General features: G+C 56.3%; 1 protein-coding gene across 3 annotated transcripts in view; it reads left to right on the top strand.

Annotated features, from left to right (window-relative positions):
* The window catches only part of PXN (paxillin), a 43,661-nt gene extending 26,376 nt beyond the window's left edge, over positions 1-17,285 (top strand). The window contains exons 2-15 of one of the 3 annotated variants that reach the window (XM_090292029.1): positions 7,203-7,429; positions 7,731-7,846; positions 8,264-8,400; positions 8,493-8,694; positions 9,509-9,644; positions 11,119-12,009; positions 12,897-13,184; positions 13,414-13,728; positions 14,274-14,375; positions 14,610-14,780; positions 14,858-15,031; positions 15,636-15,717; positions 15,820-15,968; positions 16,774-17,285. In XM_090292029.1, the coding sequence (XP_090148155.1) occupies positions 7,203-7,429; positions 7,731-7,846; positions 8,264-8,400; positions 8,493-8,694; positions 9,509-9,644; positions 11,119-12,009; positions 12,897-13,184; positions 13,414-13,728; positions 14,274-14,375; positions 14,610-14,780; positions 14,858-15,031; positions 15,636-15,717; positions 15,820-15,968; positions 16,774-17,040 (3,257 nt within the window). In that variant the 3' untranslated portion in view covers positions 17,041-17,285. The remainder of the gene's footprint in view (positions 1-7,202; positions 7,430-7,730; positions 7,847-8,263; positions 8,401-8,492; positions 8,695-9,508; positions 9,645-11,118; positions 12,010-12,896; positions 13,185-13,413; positions 13,729-14,273; positions 14,376-14,609; positions 14,781-14,857; positions 15,032-15,635; positions 15,718-15,819; positions 15,969-16,773) is intronic. The other 2 variants (XM_090292027.1, XM_090292028.1) reach the window with 2 other exon arrangements.
* The last annotated feature ends 4,441 nt before the right edge of the window (positions 17,286-21,726 follow it).

Below are 21,726 nucleotides of genomic sequence, written 5' to 3'. Positions count from 1 at the left end.
GATGGGCCTGGAGATGGGCCCCAGACTTGACCTTAAAAAGTCTGGAGTCTCTGGGTGACCTGAAGGCTGAAATCTGACCAATGAAATGTGTTCACGGTGTTCTGGGACTTCTGGGGGAGGGTGGGGCCCACTGATCCTGGACGGAGAGATGAGTTATTTACAATAGAAAAGAGGCTGCTCTCCTGCCAGCGGGACCAGCTCCTGTGCCTTAGGGTGGGGTGGGGAGTGTGTGCAGGGTGAACCTGGGCAGCTCCTCCCACCTGCTGCTGCTTAACCTCCTGGAACCCTATCAGACTGGGAGCCTGATCCGTGGAGGGCCCTGGTGGATGCCTGGTACCGATGGGGCTTAGTCTGGCTTCTGCCTGGTACTCATGGTGACCTCTGGGAGTTGCTTTTCCACCTTTATTCTCTCGAGTCTCCGGTTACTTGTGCTCTGTGACCTTGGGCACAAGCCAGGCACCCAATAAAGAAAGCCAACTTGCTTGGGCACTCATGTGGCGTAAGCCCTGCAGGGAAGGGCTCCTTAGCAACAGGAAACCACCTTCCCACGCCCTGCGGGTAGCCCCCACAGGGGAGAAACGGGCTGCTTCCCACCTCCCTCCACAGCAGATTGGAAGGCTCAGCCTTCTCCCCTGGTTTCCTGTGTGTCACCCGAGCCCACACTTCCTTCAGGGCCCTGAGAGTAGCATGGCAGTTCCGGTTGAGTGAGGCATGAGTCAGCCAAGGAGAATGGTGGCTGAGTCTTCATAACCTCCAGGCATGGTTATTAAATATTTAGATGACACTACAGGTATTGATCTATTGATCGGTTCTTATCCAGCCCCTTAGGGAGAGCTGTTCCTGTCTGGCATAGCAATATCTTGGATTTACACAAATCCTGTAAACCTCACCTGAAATTGTCTTATCTCCTCTTCAGAGCTTGCTACCAGCAATGGGGACAAATTGGGTTCTGCCCATTTTATAGATAGAGAAGGCAACCCAGGGATATGGTACGACCTGTTGATAGGCACCCGGCAGGCTGGGCCTGGAATCTGTAGCCTCTTGCCTGTGGCTCACACTGGCTGTCATGTCTGCTTACTACTCCTTCCCTGTCTTCCTCTTCCTCGCGGTCCATCTGTCAGTCAGCCATTCATTCTGGCCGCTAGGCGATGTCAGGAGCAAGACAAGGCCTCTGCTCTCTAGAGCTAAATTCTTGGAGAGGAGACAGTCAGTTGACAAGAACCCAAGTTGGCAGGGAAGGCCCCTCCAGGAGATTGAGTTCCTAGTCAGTGTCCAGGCCCTGGGTCGCCGGGCTAGGTGGGGGAGAGCGGATCTGGCCTAATTGTGGATTGGCCCTTACTGGTCACAGATCTGCCTTTCCTCCCAGGACAGTTATCAGGATAAATATACTCAGCTCCTCATTCCTGGGGAGTTACTCACTGAGCAAAAGTACCCCAGTGCTTCGGATTAGATTACCTCTGCTCCAACTGCTCATGTGCTCCTGTGCTCAGGGCTGGGGGAGGGGAGACTGCCTTTTCATTCCACCCTCCTTCCTAATCTGGAAGAGTTTCAGGAAAGGGGCTGAGAAGAGACCATCCGCAGGCGCTGGTCCTGCTGTTTACATAGCTCCTTCCTTAGGAAGTGAGCCCAGCCCTGCTCACTGCCTCTGTCCCTGAGCTCAGGCAGCAGTAAGGAGACTGGGTAGCTTCTCCTCTGACACTTGTGGCCACCAACACCTAGCAGGTACTCAGCAGGGCGACCTCAAACCATCCTTGCCCAGAGTTCTGAGCCCAGCAAGACAGGCCATGAGGCTGGGCCTCGCAGCCCCTGTGGGGCAGGGACTAGCTGAGCTGGTGCTGTCTCTCCGAGAGTCTGGGTCTTGTGTTAAATGCAGGGATGGACAGCTGGCCCTGGGCTGTGGGGAAGGCCCTTGTGCTCTGGCGGCCTCCTGCTGCCTGTGCTGCAGCTCTGCGGGCGCTCCTTCCCTCTGCTTGTCAGCTCCTAAGGAAAGTGTGCCAGCCCCTGCCAGGGGCGGATGAGAGCTGAGTTAAACTGGCCCGAGTCTTGAAAATATCTTGTTCTCACTGTGGGCCTCTCCTAGGCCTTTTGAGGTGGGGTCTTCCTGATGGCCAGAGGACCCCATCTCTTCTAGTTCTGCCTGGGGCTGCTGAGTGGAGGAGTGTCAGGCAGCCCAGCATGGAAACAGGTATGACAGTGAGGACTCTGGGACCTGATGATGCCCCACATTTACCTGTGTCATCCCTGGAGACCTGTGGGGGAGGCTTCTCCAAGATGACTTCGGTTTCCCCAGAATGGTGCCCCTAACTATTAACCCAGGATTGCAGCATCCTTTGCCCCCAGGGGTGGGGTAGGGTGGGGAGGTGCATCCTCTCTTCCCTCCAGGGCTAATCACCTCTCTGGGAGGGAGCTCCTGTGTGCTTAGCAACTCCCATGTACTGAGTGTGTTCCCTATTCCAGGACTGTGCTGAGCAAGCACTGTATATTTATTTTCTCTTGTAATCCTTATTTCCGTGAATAAGGGGGTGGAATTCCCATCTGATAGACAATACTGAGGCACAAGAACAGTTAAGTAGCCTGGCTGGGCAGCTCAGCCACTGAGCAGAGTCTGTGTGACTCAGAATCGCCCATGTGTGAGTTCTAACAGCTTAGTATGCTCAGAGCACTCCTGGGAGGAGGAAATGGCTTAGGATCCCCCCTCCCCCCAACACACACACACACTTGAAGGATCCTGGATAGACCTTTATCTCACTCTCTTGGGGCCTGTTCAGCTCTAGACCTCTTGATAGTCTTGATCGCGCACTGAGGAGTGGCTGGGGCTTCGGTAGGGGGAGGAAGCCAGTCTTTAGTTGAAGAGCCCTGGCTTGTTTTTATATACTACTTGGAATTAGAGGTGGAAAGGGGTCATTGATCCGCTTTAACTTATTGGGTGCCATGTGTCAGTGGGTCAGCCTAAGTCCCCAGAGCCATAGTCCCCTACCTTGGGAGGATGAGCGTGTCCCCTGGGACTCCCTCTGTCCTGTACCCCTGGGCAGGTTGGCCCTGGAATGCGGGCAAACCAGCCCTGCCCTTCGGTCCCCTTCAGGGGCAATGGGCCTGACACCTGTGGTTTAATTCCGTCAGAGCTGCAGATCCAGCAGCTCCCAGCAGGCCCCGAGGATTACGCTCCATGGCTCAGTGGCTGGGGCTGGGGTCAGGCTGCTGCTTCTCGGCCTGGTCTTAGTGCTCCGTGCTGCCCAGCCGCCTGCCCCAGCGCGAACTCCGGGCTTGAAGCCGCTGCTGCTCCTCGGAGCATGGCTCTGGCCTAGGAACGGCCGCGGGTGCGTCTGCGTCTGCGTCTGCGGAGGAGGTGCTGGCAGCCAGGACGTGCGTCCTGTGGATCTCTGCAGCGCTATGGATGCGTCACTCTTAGGTCGCACCTTCAAATGCTAGTGTGCCCCAGGCACGGGCCAGAGGCTTGGCACCCAGGCCTCCTCGTGCTCCTCCTTGGAGCCTGCTCTGTTCCTCCAGCTCAGCCGAGCTTCTTGGCATTGAAACTTACCCTGTGCCTCGGTGGCGCCGGGCTCCCGGGGCTTCCTCGCCCGCACTTGTGTGATTGCGCGAGGTTGCCGCCTTTGGTTACTCCCAGCGGCAGGGAGCCGGTGGGCCAATAGCGCCCTCTGGCGGGAAGCGGCGGAAGGTCTGCACTCCTTCGTCGCCAGGGCGTAGCTGAGTGTGGCCTTTGCCCCGCTGGAGATTTGGCTCTCAGCGTCCTTGACCCTCTTGGTCCCAGTTTGGTCACCCTCCACACACGTGTTGGAAGGGAAGTACCAGGGCCTTCTTCGGCTGGCCCAGAGAAGCAAAGAGCTTTCAGAATCTAGGTGGTTTCCTCCAGAAAGGGGCCGGGAAGCCCCAAGGAGAGCTTCCTTCCGCAGCATCACTGGGCAGTCTCGGTGGCTCTGACTTGCTGGGAGGGTCTCAGGCCTGGAGAGGCGCTGAGGAAGTCTGAGGCCCTCCCTAGCCTGAGTGAGCGAGCCCTGACTGCTTCTTACTGCTACTGCATCTGTGTTCCCCTGGGCGCCGTTTTCTTGATGCCTCCTTTGAGGTCTGAGTAGAAGGAACCTCGGAGCCTGCCCCTAGGGTATTTAGAGGTGGGTGCTAGGCAGTAGCTGTAGCTGAGAACTGGGAGACCGCTCCCTATGGGGCACTGCCTGCCAGTGGACTCCCATGCAGCCCGCCCTCAGCCACCTCTGTTTGCTCAAGCAGAGGAGGAGTTCGCTGAACTTGCAGGAAACTTTGGACTGTAACCACTGTGCAGTGGCGGGGAGAAAGCAGGCTCCTGCACTCTTAGGAATCCACCGTGGTGGTCAGTGTATACTCCACGGCTGCTTCATGTACTCCTGGTTCTCTTCCCCGAGGTGTTTGTAAAGAGTTTTGGGGGACAGTGACACCAAGCCCTGTCTAGTCACTGAACAAAGACTAGGGGTGGAGAGAGAGAAGGAAGCTACACCACAGACCCTGTGACTGTGCGTCCTCACTGGGGTTCCTCTCATTCAGACGTTTGGAGGATGATGTGCCTTCTCCCTGATGTCCACACGTGTTTGACTTTCATGTTACTTTATTCCTTTGCTTTTCTCTTTAAGCCCCCTCTTCTCGTGCCTTGCCCAGCTTCTGCCCATCGAAGGCTTAGGAGGAGTCAGTACTTTGCATCCTACCCTCATCTCCTTGAAGGAAGATCTTTTTTCTGAATTTCACCAAGCAAATAAGATCTGCTGTGTGCAGTTCCCTGCGTGTACTACAGCATCTCTCCCACATAAATCACTCCAGCCGACTGAGGAAACTGAGGCTCAGGGAAGCTAAATGATTTTGCTGTGTGGCCATGGATAATGGGGAGAGCAGCTGGGGCTTGAACTCAGCTCTGGTTCAGCTCCAGAACTTAAGATCTTTTGTCTCTATACACCAGGGCTGCGCCTTCAGACCAGCAGATGTATCCATGTTGAAAGAGCCCATTGAAGTCATAAACCAGAATCCAGTCCATAAACCAATAAGCCAGACTTAGAGTCGCATCATGAGTGACAAGGGAAGGTGCTTGATGCAGAGGACATGGCATCCCTGACTCAGATGGTTTGACAGGGAAGGTTAACCGTCTGTCTTTTATTGAGTGTTTGGGACCAAGAAACCCAAGTTCATATCCCAGCTGTGTCGCTTCAACTAACTTTGGCCTCTGAGTCTCAGTTTTACCGTCTGACGTAGTGTCATTGCGAGAGAGGTAACACTGGTAAAGCTCCCGGCATGCGGTGAGTGTTCAAGCACGGTAGCTGCTCCCGTTACCCTGTGGGGCTGCACTTGTTGCCTGGACGGGGGAGCCCGGTGCGGTTTCCCATCTGGCTCTGCCCGTGGTGACAGAGAAACCCCACCCTTGGTGGATCGGGCCAGAGAAAATAGGGACTCCGCATGAAGCCAAAGCAACAGGTGTGGCTGTGGAGAGGCTGCTGGGATTGGCCCTGAACACTGGTTCCTTTCCTGCTGTTACCTAGACACACACTGACTCAGTCTAGTTCCGGTTTGCTAGAGACAGGAAGCCAGATCTCTTCCAAAGGACCCGGAGTGGGCGGAGGCTACAGGAACTGACCTTCCTCAGAAGTCCGGAGATCTGTGCTAGGCTGCGGGGCCTGGGATCCTGGGCCTTGGAACAGGCTTCCCCTGTGAACCACTGGGTAGGAGCCAGGGGTAGGTGTGGCTGGCCTTGGGGGAAGGAGACCAGGGCAGGCAGCTGGGAGAAGGCGCAGGCCCACAGACCAAGGCCCTGGTGAGCGCCTTGGTTCCTTTTTACTGTTTCCGAGCTGGGGTGAGGTTGGGGACAGGGCCACAAGGAGGGATCAGACTGGCAGCTCAGAGAGCGGGGACCCCATCCTTTAGGAAGTTGTACCATTTAAATAGGGCATCATCTAGTGATCACACCAACCTCTTGCAGGCCACATTTTTGGGCTTTGGGGCTTCTGAGGAGTCAGGCCATCCTGTCACTCACTGGCTTTGTGATCTGGGGCAAGTCCCATCTTAAAGCGAGTTTCCCCACCTGTAAAGGAAGAATCAAAATTCCACCTCATGGGGTCGTAGGAGGATCACGAATGCAAAGTGCACGACACTGTGCCTGTCACTAGTAAATGGCAGCAAATGCAGCCACTGTTTTCTCATGATCTCTATCCCAAGGGCCAGGGACTGAGTCCCCTGTAAGGTCACCAGAGAGGTGAGAGTGAGCAAGTCCTCGAGCAGGCAGGAATAAAGGTGTGGCACGCGGGGCCAGGCGCTCTGGTTGTGGGGCTGGTGAAGGTCCCGGAGGGGAGGGATTGGGTGGGGGGGAGGTCAGCAGTTCCTACTCCTGCCCCTCCTGCTGACCCTTTCTATCTGGAGACTGGGGAGACCCAGCGCCCCTCTGTTGTCTGACCCGTGCCAGAGTAACGGAAGCTTACACTCGAGGGTCGATTCAGCTCCCTTGCTTCTGGTAAAAGCAGAATAGTGGGGCCCTGGAGCCTCTGGGGCCAGGCTGCTTGCCAGGCTTCAGCAGAAACAGCCAACGGAGCAGTCTTGCTACCCCCCCCCCCCCGGCTTGTCCGAGGGCGTAGGGAACACTGCACCAACCTAGTCCCAGCCCCCACCTACCCACACACCTCACCCCATCGCCTGGAAGGAGCTCAGAGCTTGGGGTTCTGCTCCTAGGTGATCAGGAAGACAGGTACCCTCTAATGTGGAGGCTGGGGAAGCTTAAGGTCTTGGGAATTAAGTGGGACCCGGCCCTGCTGGGGCCCCTCCCAGTGACGTGGGGCCCCTCCCACCGTTCTCTCCGCCTGGCCCTGCAGTCAGAGCACTGAGTTAGTTGTATAGGCAGGCATTTCTGACTCCCAGCCAGCCAGCTGTACAGCCCTGTCCGGAGAGAGAGAACATAGGTGCCCGACTCCCAGAGGTAGGAGAGCCTCAAGGGCAGCCCTGGGAACCTCCAGAGCACCTTCAGATTGGGGCTGGGTGAAGAGATCAGCTTTGGGAGCTGCTGCTTAGCCAGGCTGGGCTGAGCTGGTCTCTTCCTGACCTGAAGCTAGTCATTTCTCTCATGGGAGGGGCAGGTGCTCATATCATTAACTCTGGGGTGCCGGCAGGGAGGTGACTGCCATTGGAGAGTTGGTTCCCGGGATCCCTGCTGCTTACCCACTCCCGGCACCTTTTCCCTGCAGACGCCCTGCTGGAGGACTTGGAGTCCACCACCTCCCACATCTCTAAGCGGCCCGTGTTCTTGTCCGAGGAGACCCCCTACTCCTACCCAACTGGAAACCACACATACCAGGAGATTGCTGTGCCGCCCCCTGTCCCTCCACCCCCGTCCAGCGAGGCCCTCAATGGTGCGCTCCTTGACCCTTTAGACCAGTGGCAGCCCAGCGCCTCCCGATTCATCCACCAGCAGGTAGGTGGGGACAGGAGCTGAAGCTCCCAGAGGCTTTGGGGTTAAAGGAGCTTGTCTGGCAGTGGCTTGGGGAGCCAGGAGAGGAACAGGCTCAGGTAAAGGGGACAAGGGCCGGGAAACGTCCAGCTCTCCCCACCAGATGCCACGTGAGGGGGGCAGTGACCAAGTGTTAATCACCTGTCTCCAGCGGGAGTGTGGAAAGTCCCTGGTGAGACTGACTGAGCAGCAGCCTCCGGGGGGTGACTCGGGCTGTTCCTTTTCCTCTCCCCTGGGGACGCTCTGAGCACTCTCCTTCCTGCAGCCTCAGTCCCCGCCGCTCGTGTACAGCTCCAGTGCCAAAGCGTCCAGTGCCTCCATCCCCCAGGACAGCGGCGGCCCTGCGTGTCCCCGAGCTGGTGAGGAAGAGCACGTCTACAGGTACTGCCTCAGCCCCTGCCTGCGCACCCTCCGCTCTTGCTCGGGAAGCCTGGGGACAGGCCAGGGCTCAGGCATGGCCACAGCCCTGTGGAAATTATGCCCGGGGTCATTGGACTAAACCACAGAAGTCCCGGAGGCTCCTGGCCAGCTCATAATGCCTCTTGACAGTCTCCTGGTGGCTTTATCACTGCCATCTGCTGCCATTTCCATATATACATCAGCTGTCACGTCACTCCATGTAGCTGAGGAATTGAGGCAAGACTTCCTTCCTCCTGCTTTTTACCACATCCCTTCCCCTCTCTCAGCCCTCTTGCTGCAGAGCCCTCGTGTCTCCTCCGCCTTACTGTCCTGGAGAATTTGGGGGTCGCCAAAGCTGGGGAGCATATCTCAGTGTGATCTTCACTTTGTCTCTCAAAGCTTCCCCAACAAGCAGAAGTCGGCTGAGCCTTCACCCACCATGATGAGCTCCTCCCTGGGCAGCAACCTTTCAGAACTTGACCGCCTCCTGCTGGAGCTGAACGCTGTGCAGCATAACCCCCCAGGCTTCCCCGCAGGTAGGCCTGGGTCTCTGGGGCTGGGGCCTGCTGGCCTGCCTTCTCCCCAGAGGGCTCACGGTTGAGTATTCTTTCTCTTTCCCACTCCCAAGATGAGCCCAACTCAAGCTCCCCGCTGCCTGGGACCCTAAGCCCTCACTACGGCATCCCAGAGAATAACAGCTTGCTGGGGGTCAAAGCCGGACCCCTGATGAAAGAGAAGCCCAAGCGGAATGGGGGCCGGGGCTTGGAGGACGTGCGGCCCAGCGTGGAGAGCCTCCTGGATGAACTGGAGAGCTCCGTGCCCAGCCCCGTGTGAGTACCCACTGGGCTCGCCCAGGCAGTGCCCGTGCTCCGGCGTCTGCCTAGTTAGCCCCCGCGTCACCCATTCCTCCGTAGGTGCCTGTTGTCTGCCAGGCTCTGCTCCAGGCACTGGGCGGGGGTGGGTGGGTAGTGATGAGTCACACGGACACGTTCACCGTTCCTGCCTCCTGCGAGCCCCTGCGAGCCGCCATTGTCAGAAGAGATAAGCATCTTGCGTGCTGAGGGCACCTGTAGCTTAAGTGGCTGTCAGCACAGACTTTGGAGCCACACACAGTGGGGGTCAGGCCTTGGCTCTGCCCTTAGGAAGGGTCCCTCAAGCCTTAGTTTTTCCATCTGTAAAATGGGGATAAGGCTATGGCCTCAATAAGAGTGAGACCCAATCATACATGTAAAGTCACGGCATAGTTTCTGGCTCAGCAGATGCTGTATATGGTAAGTGCTTTCTAAATGTTGGCTCTTCTCAGTGTGACCATGTCATTGGGACAGTTGCACACGTACATACGGTGCCATGGAGAATACACAGTGCTTGGGCTTATTTAAGCAGCAGGCTTGAACTTGGGCTGGAGGCCTAGAGGTGTCTTCCTGGGAAAGTTGTCGTTTGAGTGGCCCTCTCCTCTCCCATGTGAGCTCACCTCAGAGCTTTCCCTGCTGGCTGACAGCAGCCTCCTTGGGCTTCCCCAGGGTTGGGGGTGGCGGGACCCCAGTATTAGAGCCAATGTGTTGATCTCCTGAGGGGTGAAGGGCCGCTCTGGGGGAGCGTGGGGTGGACTCTGGCATTCCTGCTGACGTCATGCCTGCCCTGCAGCCCCGCCATCACTGTGAACCAGGGCGAGGTGAGCAGCCCCCAGCGGGTCACCCCCAGCCAGCAGCAGACACGCATCTCGGCCTCCTCTGCCACCAGGGAGCTGGACGAGCTGATGGCCTCCCTGTCGGATTTTAAGGTGCCCTAGGCTCCTCTTCTTTCCTGCCCAATGTCTCCCCCATCCTTCTCTTCCTGTACCTCAGTGTGAGTAGCTGGAACTGAGCCCCTCAGTTTGGGTGTCTTGACCTGAGCCAGGGACCCTGCAGTGCCCTGGCCTTGCCTGGATATGAGGGGAGGAGGGCCGGGCCAGGCTGGTGGGGACTGAACTCCCTCAAATCCTGTGAAAGCAGAGAAGTGCTCAGCAGGGACATTCCTTCCTCCGGGGTGCTCCCAGCTCCCAGCCTCCCCCCCCCGGGGGGGCGGGCAGGAGGTTAGGACAAAGGGCCCTGTGTTGATGGCTGGTCTTGGTGGGGGTGGGCATTCTCTTCTGGGTCATGTGGGACTTGGGATTCTGTGCTTGAGAGGTCATTTGCCCTAGATCCCAACCTCCCACGCTGGCTGTCCTCAACACGTTCTCTTTCTTTCTGCCTCTGGCTTCTGAATCCACAGGCCTCCTTCGCCAGCCTCCTGCCCTACCCCCTCTTCCTCTACGGGCCTTGGGGCCTTGGAATCCCCGCAAGTTCTGTCTGTGGGAAACCTAACCAGTCAGGCTACTGGGCCAGGCCTGCATGCGGCTCCCTGCCCCCTCCCCTCCCAGGCTTCCCCAGGCCTGCCAGGCTAGAGGTGTCTTATTGAGAAGATACGGTGCCTCTAAGGGGATTAATGTTGACTGACTCTCCAACAGTTGCTGACTGCACTTTTCTATGTGGGTTGACCTCTGGTTCGTGACTTGGGGAATCTGAGAAGGGGAGTGAGTGATCCTTGTGCTCTTGGCCCTGATGGTGGCTCCAAACCTCCCTTCAGCTGGTTTTAGGGTGGGGGGTGGTAGTGGGGCTGGCAGGTTCGGGCAGCCGAGGTCGGGAGCTAGTCTGTCGGACTCAGGCATTGGCCTGAGGGAGCCCGGCCCTAGCACCCTTTTGAGTGATGTTCTTTCAGAGAACCCGCAACACAGTGCCCTGCGGGAAGCTGTGCCGGTTCTAGCTGCGCACCTAGAACAAGGTCTGGGGGCGTAGGGAAGCTGCGGTTGTCTGGGAGAGACTGAGCCGAGACCCGCACCAAAGCTGGAGGAGGCCGAGCAGCTGCCTGTGGCCGATTCTCCCTTGATGCTGCTTGGGCTGACTTCCCTGGCCGCCTGTCTCCCATGGCTGCCTCACGGGAGTCTTTTCTCCCTCTTACCGACTCTGACGGGGGTGGCGCCGCAGCCTTTGCTCAGAGGCTGCTTCCTGCTGCCTGGGTTCGTGGGGGCCAAGGACACATTGCCCAGGAAAAGCTTGTTGCGTGTCTGGCTCTTCTGTGAGGTCCCGTCCTCATGCTTCAGCTTTGCAGCCACCCGGTCAGCATAGATGGAGGCTCTCAGAGCCCTGACGGGGAGCCCACCCCTAGCGGTGAGCTTTCCTCACCTCTCCTATTTCTTTCTCTCCTCCCCTCTGCCTTTTGTCTTTCTCCTCCTCCAGACCAACTCCTCTGCTGTGGCCTTGAACTCCCTGGGGCTGCTGCCCAGCTCAGCTCCATCCTCACGCCACATACTTTCTTCTCCTTCTGCTCCTGGGTCCTCCATTACTAAACCCTCCTCTCGAGGCCATGCTCACACCCCAGAACTCCTTGGTGTTGAGGATAATCATAATGGAAAGGGCCTTTTATCGCCTGTGGCCCCTAGTTGGCTTGATTTGGCTGGCCTTGGGGCGACAGCTGGCTTCGGGGTAACACCTGACACTCCCAACTCAAGGTCTCCCTCTACAGAGGGTTCTCTGGGGCCATTTGGTGCAGAGAGCCAGGCTCAAGTTTGGAGGGATGAACTAAACCTCACAAGTGAGCTCTCCAGGGCTCCCCTAGGCCACACTCTACCCAGAGCTCGATACGCCGGTCCCCAGGAGCCTGGAGACCCCCAAGGGCCGTCGGCCAACTCTGTGTGCCCAGAGGAGGCCTTGGCTGCCACGTGGCACCAGCCGTGGACTTCGGAGGCGCTCAGGCCTGAGACTCCCCGTGGAGCTACACCCAGCCCCCAGGAGGGAGCCGAGCCAGCCCTCGTGGCCGTAGACCGTCAGGCCATTTTCCCAGATACCTGGCGTCTCACGAAGGAACGTGGACGGCCGCGGGAGAGGGCGAGGCCAGAGCCCGCGGGGCCGGGAAGCAGCTGTCCTGTTTCAGTGGATGAGGAGCCGTTAGGGGGAGAGATGCCCACGAGGGGAAGCCTGGTCAGGCCAGCCCAGGGACCCGAGACACACACGAGGCCAGAGGGCACCACCGCAGCTGCTGCTGAGGCCAGGAGGGAGCAGCCGGAGCTTCCCCATGCCACGGTCACGGACACGCCCAAGACCACCGAGAGGATTTCCACCGCTGGCCAGGCAGGCGCCAGCTTGCACGGCTGCTGGGCCTGAGTGTAGGCCGCTCCTGGCTGACTGCATGCCCCCTCCCACTGTGCATGTCTGCTCGGGCAGCAGGGCCTGAGGTACCGTGGCCTGCCACCCTGACGGCCAGTTCTCGGCAATGGTCTCTGTGGGCCCCGTGGAGCTCCTTGGGCCTGGAAATCTCTTAGTGACAACCCGCTTTTTGCTTGTTTATGGCTTTTTCCTTTAGATGAACTCCCCTAACATCTGGAGGTGATGTACTCGAAATGGTTGAAAGCATGGCCTTGGAGCCACTCAGAACTGACAACAAACCCTGCCCCCAGCACCTGCTGCTTGTGTGACCTTGGGCAGCCCCCCGTCCCGCCTCAGTTTCTCATCTTTAAAAGGAGGGTGGTAATAGACCATTTCCTTCCAAGTTTGTCCAGAGGATTAAATGAGGTAATGCCTGGAATGTGCTTAGAATACAGCACACGATCCTCAATAAGCCATGGCTGATGTTACTGTTAGTATTTGCTTCTGGCTTGATTAAAACTCTATACTCTTTCTAAAAACAAAACAAAACAAAAAACCAAAACCACTACAAACCAGTAGGTTATACTATAAACAAGAAACAATAACCCTGTAAAGCAGCCAAGAAAATACTGCCATCCCATTTCAAGGGTCGGGGAGCTGAGGCCCCCGGAGGTGAAGTGTCTTGCCTGGGGTCAGCGCCGACTTGGAGCTGAGCGCCGGGCGTCTGCTCTGCCCCCTGCCTCCACCGCGCCTCAGCTTGGCTCTTCTCCGTCGTGTGGTGCAGCCTTCCCTCGCCTGCGCACCCGAGTGTGGACTGAGCAGCATGAGCAGAGCCCAGAGTGGGGTGTGACGGCGTCCCCCTCCCCCCTCAGATCCGCTCCATGATCAGGAGGAGCCGGGAGACGGGCCACGCGCACCCCATGTCCCGGGAACCCTCCCCTCGCCGCCGGCTGGACCCCGCCACCCTGAGCAGGACCCCGTCCCAGGAGCGGCTCATCGCAGAGCTGCAGGGCCGCCTGGGCATCCAGCCGGAGGCAGAGGCGGCTGCAGGGGCGGCTGCAGGGGTGGCGGGGGACTCCACCGAGGACTGGATGACCGAGGGCATCGTCATCACTGTGCAGCCTCGAGGGAGGCAGGCTGAGGGGCAGCTGGTAGAGAAGGTAGCGGGGAGGTGCCCAGGGCTGGGCCAGCACCAGGGCAGCAGGCACCCCGCTTCCTCCCCAGCTCTGGCCAGAGGGGAGCTCGGGGTGTGTGTGTGTTGGCGGGGCGGGGTGGGGGGGTCAGAGTGGGAAGGCCTTGGGGAAGCCTGGGGATGTCACCGCTCCATGCCCTTGCTTGCTGAGCTGATGTTGCTCCATCTTCTTCATCTTTCTCCTTCCTTTTCCCCAGGTGGTTTTTCCTCCCGGCTCTCCCATTCCCCTGAGAAGAACCTTCTCTGTTCTGCCTCCTCCTCCTCCTCCTGTCCCTTTGCTCCAGCCTCACAGAGATGCCACGGCCAGCAGCCCTTCTCCCCAGCCCAGCCTGCCCGCCCCCTCCACCCTGGGGCCCTCAGCTCTCCCCTGTGGGTCTCCTGGGGTCCAGAGTGCTGGGGCAGGGCTGCAGGAAGAAGAGGTGCAGGGGCGCAGCTCTCCCCTGCCTGCCCCCCACAGTGTGCGGTCTGTGGGCTGCCAGACCGACGAGGACCCGACCTTCCCCCCGATGCAGGCAGGCCCTGGGGCCCCCGCGTGAGCCCCACCTGTCCCCACTGCACACATGCACACACATGAACGCGCACAAGCCCAGCACAGTACCACGGTCCTTCCCTAGACCTTCCTTTGACCCTGGACGCTCCCTGAACCTGATGTCCATGCTCCCGTCAGCTGTCCTCTCGCTCGCCTGTGGGGCTTCTGCTGCCCCTCCCCACCGCCCCTCGGACCTGCCCCAGGCTCCATCTGAGGAAGCCAGTCCCAGAAGGGAAACCAAAAGCCTGCTCCTCAGCTGTAGTCCCCAGGCCCAGTGCCTGGGAAGCCTCAGTCCCATCCCTTCCCGGGTTCCTGCCTTTGGTTGGCTTACCTTCCTCTCTCTCTTCTCCCCTTGAGATACTGTAGATGTTTTCTGTAGACTTTTTCTCCCAATTTTGGTACTGCCAGTGGGGGTGAGGCGGAAATCCTCTTATCCTAAATTCGCTTTTGTGAAATGGTCCAATAACGTGGTCTCTTTTTTCCTTAATTAAAAAAAAAGTCTTATCTTTCTATTCTCCCCTATTTAAGCTCCAGGGCCTGGAACAAAGAGCAGATGGAGAGCTGTGCTGGGCGGCTGGTTGGCCTCTGAAGGGCGGGCAGAGCAGCCCCGAAGGGCAGGACGAGGGAGGGGTCAGTGCCAAGGCTGGGGGCTCAGTGTCCTGCTTGCCGTGTTTCCCAGGCCTTGGTCAGGCCAGTGTGGTGCCAGGGGCTTCTCTGGCCACCAGGATGTCTTGCCGATGTCACGCCCACCTCCCGGGCTCCTGAGGCCCCTGTAGGGGGTTGCACTTCTTGCCTCCATCAGCCCATGTGCCCAAAAGGGAGAAAAGCCCCCAGACCTGATCTGCCCTTTCTCTGTCTCCACAGTTCATGGCCCAGGGGAAGACGGGGAGCAGCTCTCCTCCCGGGGGTGCCCCAAAGCCTGGAAGCCAGCTAGACAGTATGCTGGGGAGCCTGCAGTCTGACCTGAACAAACTGGGGGTCGCCACAGTCGCCAAAGGGGTCTGCGGGGCCTGCAAGAAGCCCATCGCTGGGCAGGTAATGAGGGGTAGGGGCAGGGCAGGGTGCTTTGTGGCAGGCCAGGGCCTTTAGCCACAATCTGTCTCCCTCCTCAGGTTGTGACAGCCATGGGGAAGACGTGGCACCCCGAGCACTTCGTCTGCACCCACTGCCAGGAGGAGATTGGGTCTCGGAACTTCTTTGAGCGGGACGGGCAGCCCTACTGTGAAAAGGACTATCACACGCTCTTCTCTCCGCGCTGCTACTACTGCAACGGTCCCATCCTGGATGTGAGTCTTGGGCACGGTGGGGAGGGGCCGCACCGTCTCGTTGCGGCTTCACTGTCACCCTCAGAGGGTGCAGGTGATACCCTCTGGGGCTCAGAGAGGCCCTGTCACACGCCCGAGCTCCCAAGGCTAGAAAATGGTGGGGCTGGGACTGAAACCCAGGCCTGATGCACAGCAGTCCTAATGCACGCCAGGCCCCCACCTCCCATCTACCTCCCAGCCCAGGCTCCCTCCTTTGGAGACTTAGAGGCTGGGAGCCCTGCCCGGATCGATGGAGTGAAGTGCTGGCTCCCTCTCCCACTGTGCGACGTTACAGAAATGCCTAGCCTCTCATAATGGTCACGATAGAGCCTATGACCTCTGTCGCATGTGAGGATAAAGGAGAGTGTATGGCATGTCACCTCCTTCAGTAAATCTGAATTCTCAGTGGTATTCGTAGGACAGTTAGGAGGGACCCCCATCTTGGCAGCGTTTGCTCTTTCCTTGGCTGGGGAGCTGGGGGTGGGGGTGGGAAGGAGGGAAGGACAGCCTTGCTTGTGAGTCTTGGCTATGGGATCTGCCCAGTGGGGTGGCAGCTTGACTCGGACCCCACACCTTGCTTTCACAGAAAGTGGTGACAGCCCTTGACCGGACGTGGCACCCCGAGCACTTCTTCTGTGCCCAGTGCGGCGCCTTCTTCGGTCCCGAAGGTACTGAGCAGCATAGCAGCTCATTGCCCCTGGGAGGGTTGGGGAGGTGGGGCTTCGCTGATGTTGGAGGCCCTAACCCTGCCCCCCAACCCGACCCCTCAGGGTTCCACGAGAAAGACGGCAAGGCCTACTGCCGGAAGGATTACTTCGACATGTTTGCGCCGAAGTGTGGCGGCTGCGCCCGCGCCATCCTAGAGAACTACATCTCTGCCCTCAACACCCTCTGGCATCCCGAGTGCTTCGTGTGCCGGGTGAGGAGCCCCCGCCCTGCCTCTGAAGGGCACTGGGCACTGGGGGCAGAAGCCCCCCCGCCTTTCCCCTGCACTGTGCTCCCTGGATCCAGCTTGGAAGCCTTGCTTGGGGTTATTAATGGTGTGAGCAGGCAGGGGATACATTTACTCAGGTCCAGTGGGGCCGGGGCCAGGGCTTGTACTGAGGCTGGGAGAAACCAACAGCAAGGCAGGTGTGTCCCCAGCCTCGTCCTGTCTGGCGGCCCATCATGTTCAGGAGAAGGCCTCTGAGGATTGAATGAGACAATGCAGGCCTTTCACAGTCTCAGCAGAATCAGCCATTGGTAATGGGAGTTCACAGATGTTACTGGGGATCTAGCAAAGACCCTTTGACCAAATCAGTTCGGGAAACACTATTCATTGCAGGACTTCTCAGGGCCTTTTATACCTAAGTGTGCATGTAAATCTCCACACAGGAATCTTGGATGCAGAGTTTGACCGTGGAACCCTTTTTCACCACCAGGGGTTCAGGGCACCCCATTACAGCCTCTGGTTTAGTGCCCAGGAGTCAGCCCTGTGTTTAAGTCCAGACTGTACAACTTAGTAGCTGCATGACCTTGGGCAAGTCATTTAACTTTCACACCTCAGTTGCCTCCATCGGGAGAATTCAGTGGCGTTTAGCGCTGCACTTGGCACGTAGGAAATGCTTCGCAAGCGGGAGTGTGACGACCATGACTGTCTCATGCCCATCCCACCGGGAGCTGCCTCGGCCCCCTGCCCCAGGCGGAGCCCCCTCCCTCTGCCTCACCCGCCTTTCTCCCCGCAGGAATGCTTCACGCCGTTCGTCAACGGCAGCTTCTTCGAGCACGACGGGCAGCCCTACTGCGAGGTGCACTACCACGAGCGGCGCGGCTCGCTGTGCTCCGGCTGCCAGAAGCCCATCACGGGCCGCTGCATCACCGCCATGGCCAAGAAGTTCCACCCGGAGCACTTCGTCTGTGCCTTCTGCCTCAAGCAGCTCAACAAGGGCACCTTCAAGGAGCAGAACGACAAGCCTTACTGTCAGAACTGCTTCCTCAAGCTCTTCTGCTAGGCACCCTCGTCCCTTCATCTGCCCTATCCCCTGGCCCAGCCTCCCCAACTGCTACTGTGACCCAGAGGCCTCACCTAGGGGTGAAGGGCCAAGCCCGACTGAAACTGGAACCCATGTCCTCGGCTGTGCAGGGTGGCAAGAGGGCCTCAAAAGGTCCCACCTGCTTTTTTGCCCTCTGCCAGAGCCTCTGGGCCTCCCACTCCTCCTGCAGCTGCCCCCAGGCTGCCAGCAGGTCCCCCCCCACCCCCACCCCGGAGATGGGGTTTGCAGGGCCCCGTGCCACAGACCTGCCTGGCCAGGCCAGCAGCCCACACTGGAGCCACCTCTTACTCATATTTTGGCAGTGGAGCCAGGGGTAGGGCAGGCAGGGTCAGATGGGGTCTCTTTTTATCTTTATTTCCCTCTGAGCAAATCATTCTTGTTCTGAGAGTATTAGGGGACACTCGCTCCCTCCAGACAATGCCAGCATAAATCCATCCATCCAAGGGTCGAAGTGCCCAGGGGCCACGGGAGGTTCCTTGCGCTCCTCCTGCCCTTCCAGTCTCCCCAGGCCTGGGCGACTGCCCCCACCCTCCAATGACTGCTCTGATTCTACTGAGACAGGCTTCTCCAGCAATAATGTTTTGTAGTCACTTCCTCCGTCTCTGGGGACGGCGTAGGTGGGGCGTTTCACCTCGTGCCCGGACACTGTACCGACTTTGATAGATTTCTACACTGAGGTTTGAATTCATATTGTCTGAGTTGCTTTTACTTCTCTATACAAAATGATTTTGAAGAGATTTTAAAGACATCCCCTTTTTGTACTCTCCTCCTTGTCCATAGCCACTGGTCTTGTGGGGGACAGTGGCTGTGGGACGGGGTTTGCCTTGTACTGAGGGCTTGGGGTGGGGAAGCCATTTGTATTTTATTTTTTCTTAGCATAAGCAGGTGAAGTGGGAGCAGCTCTGAGGCTCCCCTTCTTTAACTTCATGGCTCACCAGGACTGTTTTATAAACTGCTGTATTTTGAAACCCCTTCCTTAACTACCCAGGCCAGCAAGCTCTTAACAGAAACTGGTCTAAGGGTATCTTGCCTGTTTGAGCCTAGGATTGTGAACCTCATCCATCCTGTTCCTGAGGGAGGAGAAGGGGAAAGTATGTTTTGGGGTGCTCTTTCCTGTCTAAGCCATTAGGGGTGTCTGTTCCCCTGTGAAGTAAAGAACCCACTGAACATTCTCAGCCTCCTCACTGTGTCTCTCGGGCTCCTTCCTCCTCAGGAAAGCTGGTATCTGACTTTGACCATTGGTGTTGCAGATTCCACTGGGCGCATCATTTCCCCAAATTTCCTGCCCTCCTTGGAAACTGGAGATCTGGGGAGGAGGGCCCAGGTTGTTGCAAGGGAGCATGACAGGATTCTGGGCAGAGGGACTGGATCCTGCTGAAGCCATGGGAAGTCCCCAGAGCTTTCTCTGCCAAGGATGAAGTAGGAGCAGGCAGGCCTGGGGTTCCCGGTCAGCAGAGAGGGGCCCCAGTGGGGTCTTACGTGAGGAAGATCCAGACCACTCTGTTAGCCTCATAGCAGAGGCTGAGTGTGCTGGGGTCTCAAATGAGGGTCCCTCCTTTGTGGCAGGGCTGGGAGCAGCTAGGTCTGAGGAGGTTAGCCAGGTCCCTCCAAAGGTCTGATATCTCCACTTCTACCCATAGGCCTTATTGCTCAGTTTACAATGACCCACCCCAGACCCTTCCCTAGAGGGACGGGTTTCTGTGGTCTAGGTCAGTGGTTATTTGATGATGTGATTTTAATTTTTTTCTCTGTAAACTTTTAACCTGGCTTTACCCCATTTCAATTCCTGTGATTTATGCCAATAAAGTTTGCCATATTTTGACCTGTGCTAGTGCCTTTTCTTTGTGTTTTGAGATAACAGCCTAGTTCCAGAAGAGAAAGCAAACCCTCCCAGATTCACAAGGACCACAGTTAGAGGATAAATCATCCCTGTTCTCTTACTTGAGGCAAGAAGCTCTGGGGTGGGACCCCTGCCTCAGGAGACGCTTGTCTGTGAGCACAGGTCTTCCTGGCTCCTTGTGTGAGCTTTGTTGGTAAGGGAAGGCTGAGGAACAGCTTTATTGGGCCCTGTCTGGATTCCCCAAGGGCCTCCTCGCAGGAGCCTGTGTGTGGTCTTACACTCATTTGCAGATGGGGAAAGAGGTTCAGAAAGAACCAACACGCAGCAGGCAATCTGAACGAGTGCAGAGACAGGCTGTATGAACCCAAGGCTTGCCTCTGCCTGTGTTCCTGCATGGACCAGACACCACCCCCACCACGTGCTGGCACAATGCCTTGGGTGTGGAACCCTCCCAGGTGAAAGGGGTAAACTAACAGTTGGCGATTGGTCTCTACTGTCCCCTGGTGGTAGTGTTCGTATTTGCAGGCTTCCTCGCTCTTAGCCAGAACTTCAGTCCTGCTCCCCGCTCCCACCTCCCCTCATCACATCCCACCCCCGGCCTCCTCTGGAGCTTCCTGGACAGCTTTGTTCCTCAGTTTCCCTGTTTGGAATGGCCCTCCAAATGTCGCATGTTGAATTCTAGTCTAAACCCTGTCCATGGCACAGTGAGCGCAGAAGTGAAAATTACCTTAAACTCTCAAACAAATAATTACTTGGTTTATTGTTCCAGCCCATGTTGGATTTATTTTATTTATAGAAATGGATATGGTGCAATTTTTTTGTAATTTGCTCCTTCATTTAAGTGTATTCTGTATTTTCCCATGTCAATAAATAGATCTGCATCATTTAAAAAAATTTTACTTGGGCAAATTATTTAACCTTTCTGAATTTTCTCATCAATAAAATAGAAGTACTAAAACTGTGCCTCCACGGGGGATTGTTGCAAAGATTAACAACTGTAATGTGCACAAAGTACCTAGCACAATGCGGAGCATGCAGCAATACCTTGTCATTCAAAACGGATCTTAGCAGACTAGGAGGCTTTAAAATGATATATAGAGATTTCTAACTTGGTCAAGTACAAAGGGTAGGATCTGCTGTAGGCTCTAAGCTCATTTATTTAAAAAATATTTTAAAAAAGATTTAAAATTTATTTTTAGAGGGGAAGGGAGAGAGGGAAAGAGGGAGAGAGACATTGATGTGAGAAACATCAATCGGTTGCCTTTTTGTAAGCACCTTGACTGGGACTGAATCCACAACCCAGACATGTGCCCTGACCTGGAATCCGAATGGCAACCTTTCACTTTTCAGGATGATGCCCAACCAACTGAGCCACACCAGTCAGGGCTAAAAGAATATTGATATAGTACAGTTGTTCAAGTAAGTGTTAAGTGAATGTATAATAAAAGAAGCTAGCATTTGTAGTAACTTCCTCCTGCATTCCAGGAGCTGTGTTAAGTCTTAACAAATATCTCGTGAAATCCTTATAAGAACTCTAGAATGTGGATGCTACTACCCTATTTTACAGGTGAGGAATGAGAAACAGAGTCAGCAAGGTGAAACCACTTCCTAAGGTGACGTAGATAGGCACTAACAGGACGGAGATCCAGGTCACAGGACTGCAAATCCTGTATTCATATGTTCAACAAATAATTATAATATGCCTACAATGTGCTAGGCACAAGACATACATTTCTGCCTTGTGACCCTGGTCAGGTAGCTCTGCTGGTTGGAATGTCTTCTTGAACACACTAAAAAGTTGTCGGTTCCATCCTGGTCAGGGCACGTACCTAGGTTGAGGGTTCATCCCCGGTCAGGGCGCATTAGGGAGGTAACCCATCAATTGGTTGATGTTTCTCTCTTACATCTATGTTTATCTCTCCTTCTCTCTCTCTCCCTCAAAGAAAAAATAAATCAAAAATATACTCGGGTAAGGATTAAAAAAGAAGTCTGTCTTGTGTAGCTTGCATTCTTGTGGGGAGAGACATTCAAACAGCAATGTAAGTACATAGTGTGTTAGAAAGTGTAAGTGCTACTGAAAAAACAGAAAGGGAGTATGGGAGTGAATTATTTTTTATTTTTATTTTTTGTAATTTTAAATAGGGCAGGCAGGGTAGGGCTGCTTAAAGCAGGTGATATTTGAGCCAAGCCTTGATGGAGGCTTGCGGATATCGGCAAGGAGCTTTCAGGGAAGACGGAATAACTGGTGTAAGGGCCCTAACCCGGGCATCTTGTCGTCTAGCTGGAAGGGAATGAATCAGTAGGAAAATAGGAGATGCGATTACAGGGGTACAGGCTGGTCGCGGATGATGTAGGGTCTTCCTTGTAGGCCAGTTAAGTTTTAGGCTTTTTACTTTGGGGAAAATGGGGAGCCTCTGAAGAATTTTGAGCGGATGAGGAAATGATCCAACTGTTTAAAAATGATCCCTGTGCTTTTGTAGGAGGGAAGAACAAACTGTACAGGAGACAGAGAGCATTCTCTTTGTAAGGCATGTGCAACTATTTCTGAGCTACACGACATGGCCAGGTGACCGGGGAAACGTCAAGTTCACCAATTCTAGAGCAGCTCCAGCCCAGCAGAGGGAAGCAGCTCTGAGCAGGTTCCTGCAACGCTACAGTGTTTCCTTAACTTCCGTATTTAAAGGAAGCTTCCCGTAGGCTGGAGTGGCAGCGATATCACCCAATGGCTGTCGATGTCAGTTTCGCCACCCGCGCTGGCTAATGGGCGGGGGCGCTGTCTGAGGCTTCTGATTGGCCACTTTGTT

Source organism: Furipterus horrens, unplaced genomic scaffold (genome assembly GCF_987537825.1).
Source record: "Furipterus horrens unplaced genomic scaffold, mFurHor1.1.pri manual_scaffold_11, whole genome shotgun sequence".
Lineage (NCBI taxonomy): Eukaryota > Metazoa > Chordata > Mammalia > Chiroptera > Furipteridae > Furipterus > Furipterus horrens.
Note: the sequence above shows the minus strand (reverse complement) of the source record. Positions and strands in the feature narration are given on the sequence as shown.